The following is a 12,695-nucleotide window of genomic DNA, read 5'->3' on the forward strand; positions in this document are numbered from 1 at the left end:
GGGCATTTGGCCTTTCTTATATTTCCAATGCAGAGAGAGATTCCATTTAACACAGAGACACTGTGCATAAAGCTTCGTTAAGAGAAAACACGTGCTTATAAATTTGTCTATATAAAGTCTCTTAAATGTCACACCTAATTCATGTTAGTTGGATGTGAGTTTTTAAGTAAAAATCTCCTCATGCCTTTTTGGCTGGTTGGTTGATTGGTTAGTACACGGTTACACTTTAAAAAGAGGTGGCATATTTTAACATGAATTAAAGGCAGTTTCTCTGAATTACAGCCAGTCATTTACAGAGTAGAAAGTCCACAGAGTTAAATGTCAACTTTGTATCACGTTTTTGTGGTCTTTCGCTGTGTGTCTTACATGTGTGTCTTTTAGTGTAGTGTTTGCAGTGTATTCTAGAGAACCCTGCTTAGATAGAAGCTAAATGTTCCTAACTCTAGTTTTAAAATGTTATTTAGTTCAAAGGCTAACCACATTTTCTAGTGTGAAATGAGGATTACGTTAGCCACAAAGAAAGTGGGACGTGGGTCCCGCTTACAAAACAGTGGCGGCACGGAGTGGGGGAGAATAGGGAGGACTGCCAAGTCCACAAGCTAAGGGAAGGCAAGGCAGGGGTTTCAGAATGCATCTGACAGGGCCCTCTCTACAGTCTTAGCCAGAAGCCCAGATTATAACACGGATTACGGTGGAACTGCTACAGGTTAGCTGCCTTAGTTTAGCCAGAGGCCTTGCCATATAGCACTTGTCAGAGTTTGTAAAGCCTACATACCCTTCCCTCCCCCCACCGCCTTCCTTCCCTTCACTAGTTCACTACTTCTTTGATCAATAAACATTTATTTGGCATCTACTGTGAGCCAGACATCACAAATAAGACGGGCTAGGATAAATGCCATCAAATAAAACCACAGGAGATGCAGGGGGGAATCGTGAGAGAGCAAGGGAGCATCAGAAGACACACACTCCGGGCAAAGGTTCATGGAGAAAGTATCGTTTGATAATTAGCGATCCCGTAAAAAAGTCCCTTCATGTTTGGCCTTAAGGACTCTCTCCCACTGCTGCACTAAAGGGAATAGGGGATAAGTAGCAGGGCTTTAAATAATCCCATTTCTGAGATCTACATAAATTATATTGTGGATTTTTAATTGAGAACATTTAAATTGATTAGTGTTTGATAACTGAGTTACAGACATCTAGTCAACAGTTTTAGTATAACATTCCAGGGGCGCCTGGGTGGCTCAGTCGGTTAAGCGTCCGACTTCAGCCAGGTCACGATCTCGCGGTCCGTGAGTTCGAGCCCCGCATCAGGCTCTGGGCTGATGGCTCAGAGCCTGGAGCCTGTTTCCGATTCTGTGTCTCCCTCTCTCTCTGCCCCTCCCCCGTTCATGCTCTGTCTCTCTCTGTCTCAAAAATAAGTAAACGTTAAAAAAATTAAAAAAAAAATAGTATAGCATTCCAAGAGAACAAGGACCAAGTAGAGATTAAAGCTTATTTCTTTACTCGTTTATTCAGCAAATTCAGCAAAGCGGAATGGGAGAACAAAAGGATGGATACAGCAATTGGGTGAGTGTGGGATTTCATTCGTATATAGAGGTGGTCAGTTGGAACTAGAACCGGAACAGAAATGTCCTAAGGACCCTGTAAAGGATGACACAGATGACGAGTGTCCTGATGGAAACACATCACCCAGGGGAACTTTTAAAAGGATGTGTTTATATGTGTTTGGATCTATTTGTATGGTTCTATGGTACTATTTTCGCCTTTGGCCAAGTGACAATATTTAAAATGTTAAACTATATGCACATGATTTTCAGAAACCATCATTTAGGATTGGGCTTCGTAGTTTTAAGGATTTTTATCAAGTATCAATTTATTGCATTATATAAATTTACTTTACAAGTCTTTTTTTTAATTCCCCTTTGCATTCAAAAATATTGCTGAATGCAGAACTCCCTTTTTTAATGTGATGGATTTGTGTTACTCTGAGACTTAAATACTCAGTTCCATTTAATTTTTGATAGGCATGTAGAAACGGAACTAGGAAATATACCCTGAGTGCTAAGATACTTATTTAAATTCTCCCCCATCATAAAAGTAATATATAACTCATTGTGGAAAATCTAGAAAATATAGGAAAGTAAACAAAAAAAATATCACCTCAATCTTATTACTCTAAGATACCACAGTAATATCTGGTGGCATTTCATTCTCGCCTGTTTTTTGTGCACATCTGTGTGTATATAATAAAACCTGGCTTGTTTTATACATAATGTTTCCTACTTAAGTAGTCTTTAGAAATATAGTATTTATTGGCTGTAATATATCATAAGAGATTACCACAACTTATTTCACCAATCACCTTTTTTAGAATATGTGAATAGCTTCCATGTCTTTGCCATTATAAATAATGCTATAATGAGTACCCTTGGGTATAAAGCTCTTAGTTTCAGATTTTTTTCTCTTATATATTTAGAAATAAAATTACCAAATCAAAGCATATGGATTCTCAATTCCCTTGGTTACATTACTGGTATTTTGATAAGTTACGAAATTCAGGATAAAGATAGGATAGAGAGGGAAGGCCAACCTTCCAATCTGATATCTTATAAGTCATTTAAAAATTAGGTTATATTTTTCAATGCTTATGTGACACACAGTTGGTTTTGTGGTTTACGCTTTACAGGTACTCATTTGCAATTGTGGGCATCAATATAACTGATCTGGCGTATAATCTACTGGTGAGCGGAGCGCTAAAAACTCACTTCTACAACATTGCCCCAGAAGCTCCAACACTGTCTCATTTCCAGCAAACATTTTGTAAGTGTCCTACTGCTTAAACAGCAATATAGTTTCTATGGAACATCTACGCAAGGGGCAAAGCAGAGACATCTTTGCAATTTGGCTGCTTTGGGGTCTTTGAAGTTCCCCTTTGGTTTTGATTTTGTTGTCTTCTTCTTAAAATCCAACAGTGATATTTGCAGGCATCATGGATTTTTCTCTTTCCCAGCTCTTGCTTAATATTCAGGGTATCAGCTTCTGGTCTGGGTGTCTCCCTCCCTCTGATCCAGCATGGCACAGCACTTAAGAGCCTGGGTTCTGAAGACAGCCTGAGTTGACTCCTGGGTCTATGCTTACCAGACTCGCTAAGCCTTAGTTATGGCATCTGTAAGATGAGTCCTTTCCTTATAGAGTTGCCATGAAGATAAAGTGAGATAACGGACACAAACTTTTTATTAGCCAGTTCCACACTCGGTGCTCAGGGAGCACGAGAAAGAGGGAGTGCTGGTTTCGTGGGTGATACTGAGAGTTGGTAGCGTTGCCACTGGTATTACTCTTCCCGCTTTGCCTACCACTGCCACAGAGGGAAGATGTGTAGCCCCCCCGGATTAGATGCTGCAGAGGTAAGTATGAATGAGGGGTATCCTCTGGAGTCGCAGTTATACTGAGGTTTCAGAAGATAAAGAACAAGATGACATGACAGAGCCCTGGAACGTTTTTCTCCATTCTTAGAGACACGATCCTAAAATCTGAATGTCATTCCGATCCTTGAGGGCCTGACACAGACTGGTTTGGAGGAACATGGAAAGATGTTCTAAATCATCAAGCAACTCAGGCAGTTTAAAGGAGAAATGTCATCTAAACCATTTACACCACACTTGGCTGCACTGAGGGCCTTGTACCCAGGATTTCTTAGCAAAAAAAAAAAAAAAAAAAAAAAAAAAATTCTAAGTTTTTCCTCTCTTTTATATTTCTTTCAGCTCTTCTTTTCTGCTAATTTGCTAAGCAGTTCTGCCGCTCTAAGTATGGTTAAGACACAGATGCTCATCTCAAATCCACCGCAGGGGCATGCTGGTCCCCATTTCATTTTTACAATGTGACAGAATTAACAGCAATTTATTTTCTCTAAACTCCTAAATTAATAGTGATTCTATTATCTAGCATTTTGTCTTTTTAAATATCTGCTTAATCAGGACTTCTGGTTAATGATGGCATACTTACTGCATTTATTATGCTCCCTTTTAAAACTTCACTGAAGTTGGGGTGCCTCGGTGGCTCAGTCGGTTAAGCATCCGACTTCTGCTCAGGTCATGATCTCACAGTCCGTGATTTTGAGCCCTGCGTCAGGCTCTGTGCTGACAGCTCGGAGCCTGGAGCCTGCTTCAGATTCTGTGTCTCCCTCTCTCTGACCCTCCCCAGTTCATGCTCTATCCTTCTCTGTCTCAAAAATAAATAAACATTAAAAAAAATTTTTTTTAACTTCACTGAAGTTAATGTAGAAGGATTTTTTCCAAGAAAGCATGAACCCACAAGGACAGGAAAAATCAAGAAGTAAGCAATAAAAACCTCATTTTAGAAACTGGAAAACAGATTAAGTGATAACTGATTTAGCAGTCCTGAGAAAATAAATCCCAAACAGGTAGTGTGGAAAGGCAAGAAGCAACCTGATTTACTCCACAGGACCTCCCAGGAGGTTCAGGAAGCCTATCACAGGAATGAAGTGAAGAGAATTTTCAAAGACAAAGGTGAAGGAAAAGCTCCAGGTGATATCTGTGCAGCAGGATGAGAATATTAAATCTAGACTTTAACAGGTCAGAACGCTCTGATAGCAACTCTTTGAAGAATATAAAACTGATGGGAGTGTCTAACCTTGTTTGAACACACTGCAAAGATACTGGCCTGGTTTAGAGTGAAGTTGGTGAAAACTAAGCAAATAAACAGAGACGGCAGTTGGTAATACCACACAAAGGAAATTGTTAGGAAACACGTGATAATGTGGTTGGAATTGGGTGAAAGAGAGTGAAATCTTCATCTTCTTCTAAGGGAAGTCCAAAAAATTCACGCAATGGAAATCACATTGTATACAGTCATGGAAGTCGATGATCAAAATAATCAGCAAAAAAGATGAAATGTTCCTTTAGGGAAGCAGTCAGTAAGGCAGGAAGTGCTGCTGGGTTTTGTTTAGTTTTTGTGACAAGATTTGTTAAACTGTATGACTCTAAACTATATGCATGTATAACTTAGATAAAAATCAAGAGCAAATTTAAAAATACATATACTTTATGACTGGTTAATAGTGGAAAATGGCAGCCCCTCAAATCTATGATTATAGCTCCTACTCTGACAACTAGGTGATTATATTCAGTCTGACCATTTCTGGCAGATACTGAAGTTTTACTACAGATTGGGTTCTGTGCATCTAAAAAAAATTAATTAAAACATAGTGGGAAGGATTTTGTGATTGGGAAGTAAAGATACTGTTTTTAAGAAGTGAAAAGGCTCAGGGTGCCTGGGTGGTTCAGATGGTTAAGCATCTGATTTCAGCTCAGGTCATGATCTCACAGCTTGTGAGTGTGAGCCCCACGTCAGGCTCTGTGCCTGACAGCTCAGAGCCTGGAACCTACTTCTGATTCTGTGTCTCCCTCTCTCTCTGCCCTCCCAGGCTTGTGTTTTCTTTCTCTCTCTCAAAACTAAACATTAAAAAAATTCTTTTTTAATTGAAAAGACTTATGGCTGACACAGCTCACTCAGTCTGGGAGTCAAGGAAAACTTGCCAAAACAGAATGACTTTTAGTTTTAGGCATTCTGAGGGTGAGTTTCTGTTGGGAAATCCTCACAGAGCTGAACAGTGGGCACTCCAACGTAAGGCCCTGGAACTCTGAGGAATTACAAGTCCAGATTTGGGATTCATCAGCATTGAGAAGAAAATCAGAGCCACACAGTGGGGGCGCTCTGGCAGGAGAAAATCAAAATGAGAATCATAGGAATTGGCATTTAAGGACAGGCATTTTGTTGTTTGTATGCACTACTGTATCCTCAGCAAAGAGCCTGGGAGAGTAGGTGCTCAGTAGATATTGGTTGGTTGATTGGTTGGTTGGTTGGTTGGTTGGCTGGCTGGATGGTTGGTTGGTTGGATGGATGGTTGGATAGATGGATGGATGGATGGATGGATGGATGGATGGATGGATGGACGGTTGGATGGATGGATGGTTGGATGGATGGATGGATGGATGGATAGATGGTTGGATGGATGGATGGTTGGATGGATGGATGGATGGATGGATGGGTGGGTGGAGAGGAAGCTAAAATAAAGGATAATGTCTTTTGTAGAAGAAAGGAAGCTTAGCTCCACACTGAACATGGAGCCTGCTTAAGATTCTCTCTTTCTCTCTTTCTCTTTCCACCCCTTCCCTCTGCCCCCTCTGCAGCTCTCTTTCTCTCACACACACACTTTCTCTCTCTTTCTCTTAAAAAAAAAGAAAGAAAAGAAAAAGAAAAGGAAAGGAAACCTAGTTTCTCATGAAAAATTTAGCTTTTGGCCTTAACTGACAGGTTTTCAAGAGGACCCTAGCCAGGGTAACTGGCATGCAGTAGGGTTACTCATTTCCCAAGGCCCTCACCAGTTTTTCAGAAAGCACACAATCCCCCTGTGAACTGGGGTATATGCAGAGGGACTCACACCTCTTCAGAGGAAGCACCCTGTGCCCTGAATTCATTGTCCCTCCATCGGACAAGAGCAATTCTGCACGTTTCCTCTGTAATATTCTTGCAATTATTTGTGTCCTTGCTTATGTGTATGCTGTCTACTAACTGAATGCAGCGAAGCAAAACCAAGATACATTCAAGCAACAACAAATACACTGCAGGCTTGGGCTGGAAAGCCAAATTAGTATTCTAAACAGGTATTTCATCTAGGTGAAAAATGTAAGAGAATAATAGCTCTATCATTCTGACTTTATAGTAGTATTCAGCGAATACTACACTATGAGGCAGTATGCTACGAAAACTGCATTCAGTCTAAAGCTTCCCTGAAATGAAGCAAGGTGAGGTGTCATGAGCACAAGGAAAAGTACAGTGACCAGAAAAGGAAAAAGAATGATCTTTCCTTTGACCTTCAGAAGCGACTATTCAGTAAGAGTAAGAACCAGAGGAAGAGGGTACACTGAAGAGGCAGCAGGTACAGTGGTGGAGAGTCAGCCAACTTCAGGTTCTGGCTTCCAGCTTCCAGCTGTATTGTGGGATTGTACATCATTTAAATACCTTTTCTAAGCCCAATGTTCTCATCCGTAAAACGAAGCTATATCTGCACTGCCTACTCCACAAAGCTGTTGTGAGAATTAAGAAACTATAAGCAATAGTCTGGCCTCTGTTTCCTCCCTCTGCTTTCCACACCATTTTGTTAGCTTTCTCAGCTAATAAATCATCACTGGCAATTGTCTACCTGGGTGTCTCTTCCAAGAGGTAGAGAATTGGGGGACACAGGAACTCTACCTTTTTCTTGTATCTGTTGCATATGTGTTACCTGGCAGATGAGCCAACTGGCCAACTGACTGAATGGATATAGGAACACTCTGTTCATATAAAAAGGAGTTGAGTTTTACAATTATCATGTGTACCCTGGAAGCCAAGCCACCATTTCTGCATTTTGATTCAAATCATGTTATACAGTCACTATTCTCCTGATGGGACAGCTTCACTTTTGTAGCTTCTTTAGAGGAAGGATCCTGAGAGTGGGGTCAGATTGTTAACCACCCACCTCTAGTCTTATCCTTGCCTGTCTTTAAAACCTTTCAAAACGTCTTTCTGTAACTGCATTTAAGGTAGAAAAATGGGGAAACCAAATGGGTCTGCATTCTTCTAACACTCTGAGCCACACAAGATCACCTTAGAGTCAGTTGCCATCATACCAGCACATTGTAGAGAAGAGTGAATATTTTCATGTGTTTGATGAGAAAGTAAATTCTTCATTAGATGATTTTCCCAGTGCCTGTTCATTGTTGTTGATAAGGATAAAGACCGTATAACTCACGAGATACTGATAAGATGATTTTAGCTGATTATTATACAATAATTATACAATAATTTTAATTCGAAGTATTAGAAGTCTGACTCTACAAAACAACTCAGGCACATTTACTTGAGCTCAGAGGCTAAGTCAGGAAGATTATGTATATTATATAGCACAGGAGGAAGAAATTATAAATTATCGTAAGATTTCACATAGAACCACAAAAAAATATAACATTTAGAAAAAAGCCAAAGGAACTTAAAAAGATGGCATCTTCTAGAACAATGGATCTGAAACTTTAGTGACCTGAGACTCATCTTACTCAACTGTGGTTGAATGAGAGGTCTGTATTTTTAAAAAGTACCTCATAACATTCTCAGGATACTTCAGGACTTTGCCCAGTCACTGAAATGGACACATGATTGAATTCTTTTGGTTGAATAAGATATTGAGATTAGAGGAAACAACTTCCTCTTGATGTGCATGAAAACAACCAGAATAATAAGCAGACTCCTGATCATGGCCTGTGAGAAATGGTGAGGAGAAATAGGGATGCTTAGCCTAGAAAAGAGAGAAGTTCAGGGCATAAAAGACACTTCAAATATTTGAGTTGGAGAAGGATTGAATTTGTTCCAAGAAATACAGGGTAACAGATTTTGGCCCAGTGTAAGGAAAATCCCTTTAAAAACCAGGTTCTTCATCCATGGGACAGGCTAATGTCGGCATTGTCACCAGAAGAGCTCAAGGCCGGACGCTGCCTCGGGGAATCCAAGCAGCAGATAGAGTAGGATGGATAGGACCGCTCCTGGGATTGCTGATTTGGGGTTCCCCAGATGTGATCAGGTTTCCTTAACAGTGGCAGTGGGCCCTGGGCTGTGTGACCCAGAGGCCCATGAGTCAGCACTGATGTGTGTCCCCATGGAGAGATGTTAAAAACAGTCACATCAGTTATGTGCGGAGGGCCCGATATAAATCCAATCCTAAAAGAAATGCAATGGTCAATCCCCACAAAAAGCAAACCAAATTTTCTCCCTCCTTACTACCTTTCTTCCTGTAGTTGTAGAGGGACTATATACTTACAGATGTATGTGCATATTTAACAGCATAATGAATGAGAAACCAGGGAAGTTTGTGCAAGTGGACCAATATCTGGAAGTGTGTGTTGGGGGTGGAAGGAAGGTTACTTCTAATTTTGTATTACAGCAAGATAGGGTAAAGATTTTTAAAAATCTGTTTGGGACCAATGTTCAAGGTTTTCTCGTAAGTAGCTAGTTAATAAATAGAAAAACAAGTGGCTTTAATTTTTACTTTTTACTATTAGGACTTAACATGTTTGTTCCAAAATTCTCTTCCCATACCCCCCATCATCTCTCTGCTCACTCCTTCCCCAGTGGAAAGAGCTAGGATTCTAACCAGGTTTCTGGCTCTGGAATCCTTGCTCCTTCTAATGCTAATACCAAGAAAAGCTTCTGTAATGTTTTGTTTTGTTTTGTTTTTTAAGTACGATTATTTTCTTTTTTTTTTTTTTCATTTTTTTTTTTCAACGTTTATTTATTTTTGGGACAGAGAGAGACAGAGCATGAACGGGGGAGGGGCAGAGAGAGAGGGAGACACAGAATCCGAAACAGGCTCCAGGCTCTGAGCCATCAGCCCAGAGCCCGACAAGGGGCTCGAACTCACGGACCGCGAGATCGTGACCTGGCTGAAGTCGGACGCTCAACCGACTGCGCCACCCAGGCGCCCCAGTACGATTATTTTCTTAAGTACTTTTTTCCTAATATATAACAAGACGCTTGAACTTGTTATAGGTTTACTATATACAAGTATCTTTTATTGTCTTTTTAAAAAGCTATTCACATGTCAGTTCTAAATGGGGGCGGGGGGAGGGGAGGGAGGCGGTGCACAGTGGGGAAAATAGCACAATGAATAGATTCAATACTTAGCGCTTATTCCGAAAACGTTCCCAATCCATATTATTCATAGATAACATTTTTGAGACACAGAAGTATTTGAAGAGGACATTATGCTTCAGAGCAAGAAGGTCTTAGTAACAATTTCATGTAGTTTAATGACTGCTCTGTGTTGTTCAGAGTTGATTTACAATTTTTATTGTCTCATAATAGACTGTCAGAACACATTTGTTTGATTTGTCAGAGTAATTTAATGCTTTTCTCAAATCAAGTAACAAGAGAAAAAAGGCTGAGTGGAGTAATTCTGAAAAATCAGGCATTATGTTAATTTAATCAGGAGGGGCAGGATGAAGTGGTCACTGTCAGCCCCTCAGGTTCTGCTCCAGACGTGGTGCACATTCCAGAGACGGCAGAACTGTCTGTCTCCCTCCTTCAGTACAGGGACAATAATCCCAGGACCAGCCGCAAAAATCTTGCAGACTGGTAGTTTCTACTGCACGAATTTTATTTTATTTTTTTTAATATAATTTATTGTCAAATTGGCTTACCTACAACACCCAGTGCTCATCCTAATAAGCGCCCTCCTCAATGCCGGTCACCCATTTGCCCTCTCCTCACCCACGGGTTTTAAAGAACAATCCATAACAGGAGTATCTGCTGCATTTCGACCTCTTCTTTGAGCCCCAGGGTTGCCGTCAATTGGCCAACTGATTGGACATCTCTTTCAGCATTCAGTGACTCTGAATGTGATTAAGGACTTTTTTCTTTCTCCTGCAATCTTATCACTGTCTTCTCTGTAACAGGCTACTTGATGCACGAGTTTCACAAGTTTTGGATTGAAGAGGACCCCACGGACATCATGGAATTCAATCGTGTGCGGGAGAAATTCCGCAAGAGGATCATAAAACAGCTGCGGAACCCAGACATGGCACTGTGCCCACACTTCGCTGCCTCAGAAGGTTTGATCAACATGTAGTCGCGCATACTGGTTTTAACGGATACCCCCGGAACACTGCCTCATTGTCGTGTTAGTTCCCTGCTTAGGTCCCAGCTCATACACTGAGTGCACACAGTGATTGTATGCATGCCTTTTGGTACGGTACTTTCATCTCTGGGTCACAACTACCAGATCCCCAGATATCACCGCTTCTGGAGTATCTGCCATCCAGTGACTGTTCATGTTGTGGCATTATGCAGTGTTACATTTGCCTTGACACCCAAGTATGGAGAGATTTTTCTATTTTTTTAGATTGTTTTCCTCCCCCTCATCATTCAACATCGAAGAACTATATTTCTCTAGCTGTCTTTTGTATGTGAGAGATCTAGCGGACTCTTGTTCTGTGAAAGCCTTTTAATTTATTGATCCATCTCATGACTACCGCTGCTAGCTCTTCGGGCCGGGTTCACGCTTGGACCTCATTCCACTAAAGTATATGACTTGCAAATAATACAGACAGACACATGATAAACCAAACCATTCCTGCAAACACAGCTGCGCTTCATGACGATGTAACGAGGCTTACGAGAAGCAGATTTAGGTAGGTGCTGTTTTTGTCCAAAGTACCGCAGAGTTATACTGTAACTTATCCCCAGTTGCGATTGTATCCTAGTCATATGAATATCAAATTATTTTATCCCCCTAATTTTACTGGCTTGGATGCCTAAATATGTTTATGATGCTTGGAGCCTCAGAAAAGAAGTATGCACGCTTCAAAAGCCGCAGAAGATTTTTCACTGCCTGCCTCTTGCTGAACTCAGTTACACCCTGGCACTCTTCTGATCCAAGCATCTGTGCTTGGGGAACTGAGTGCTGACTGGTTTATTTTTAATGTCAAGAGGTTATATGAAAAAAAAACAATTTGCAAGAAAATGTGTTGCAAGAGAGGGACCTAAGGTGTGTCCTTCTGTAGTATTTCTTGAAAATAATGACCTTGTCTTGTATCAGTGAAAAAAGTAAATGGCTTGGAGGGGGGGAAAAATCACATCATTCCAAAACTGCTAAAAATCATTTGAAAGACCATGATTTTGTTTGGAATTATGATTGTAGTCTGTTGAATAGTATTTACCATGGCATTTCATACCCATGGTATTTTATACCTTCTGACTATCGATTTTAGTATGATTAGACGTTTGTGTAATCACTTGCTTACTTAAATGAATTTTGAGTACTGCCTAACTGTCAGTTATATGAATAAATTACATGTCATTCTACTGTAATGTGTAGTGGATTTCATTTTAATATTTTTGTGCTCCCACAGCCTCTGAATATGCAAAGATGTGAGTGGGTAGAATGTCAAAGACAGACAACCTAGAGCTGAATATAAATCACGCCATCATTCCGGGTAACCAGGTGTAAATTACAGTGTGTCATATCTGAGAGACTTCTTTTGTTTAACATTGAGGCCTGATGGTGCTTTAATGAAAGAATAGGATCCAGCTTTTTCTTTGTAACCTCCTTATAAAGCCTGGATTGCCTATGGGAAGACAACTGATAAAGGAAACATTAAGCTACCTTTGTTTCCTTGTCCATTCTAGCCCCTCTGGGATTTTGCTATACGTCCTCTTTCAGCTGGGTACCAGGTGGCATCGTTCGCCCGGCCTCTATTACAGCCCTGTCTGTGCCCTTCTACACAGTGCAGAAGGAAAGGACCTGATTAACGCATGACATGTATCTTGAGGAACGACAGAGTGAGAATGTGTGAACCTGGTAAATGGCCTGTCTTGGGAGCCCCGAGTTTCTACCGCAGCTGCAGCTGCTGTGTATGAAGGCTACGTTGTCTCTTTCTATCCACTGTGGCCCTGTGTCACTGATGCGGCTTGACAGTATGTGGCATTTACACCACCTCACGTCTCTTCTGCTCAGGTAGAGACAGCTGATGGTAACAAAGCTGGAAGTTTTCTCTCCCAGCTCCTCGCACGATTTCGCTCAGTCATGTCTTAACATGGCTGCGGAATTTTAGGATGGGCGGCCGGCTCCTCCTAGTTCTGAGTACTTT

General features: G+C 40.9%; 1 protein-coding gene across 4 annotated transcripts in view; it reads left to right on the top strand.

Annotated features, from left to right (window-relative positions):
• ELMOD1 (ELMO domain containing 1) overlaps positions 1-11,916 on the top strand; it is a 65,446-nt gene extending 53,530 nt beyond the window's left edge. For all 4 annotated transcript variants that reach the window (XM_043579239.1, XM_043579240.1, XM_043579237.1 and 1 more), the window contains 3 exons: positions 1,516-1,566; positions 2,687-2,820; positions 10,503-11,916. In XM_043579239.1, the coding sequence (XP_043435174.1) occupies positions 1,516-1,566; positions 2,687-2,820; positions 10,503-10,675 (358 nt within the window). In that variant the 3' untranslated portion in view covers positions 10,676-11,916. The remainder of the gene's footprint in view (positions 1-1,515; positions 1,567-2,686; positions 2,821-10,502) is intronic.
• Positions 11,917-12,695: the final 779 nt, after the last annotated feature.

Source organism: Prionailurus bengalensis, chromosome D1 (assembly GCF_016509475.1).
Source record: "Prionailurus bengalensis isolate Pbe53 chromosome D1, Fcat_Pben_1.1_paternal_pri, whole genome shotgun sequence".
Lineage (NCBI taxonomy): Eukaryota > Metazoa > Chordata > Mammalia > Carnivora > Felidae > Prionailurus > Prionailurus bengalensis.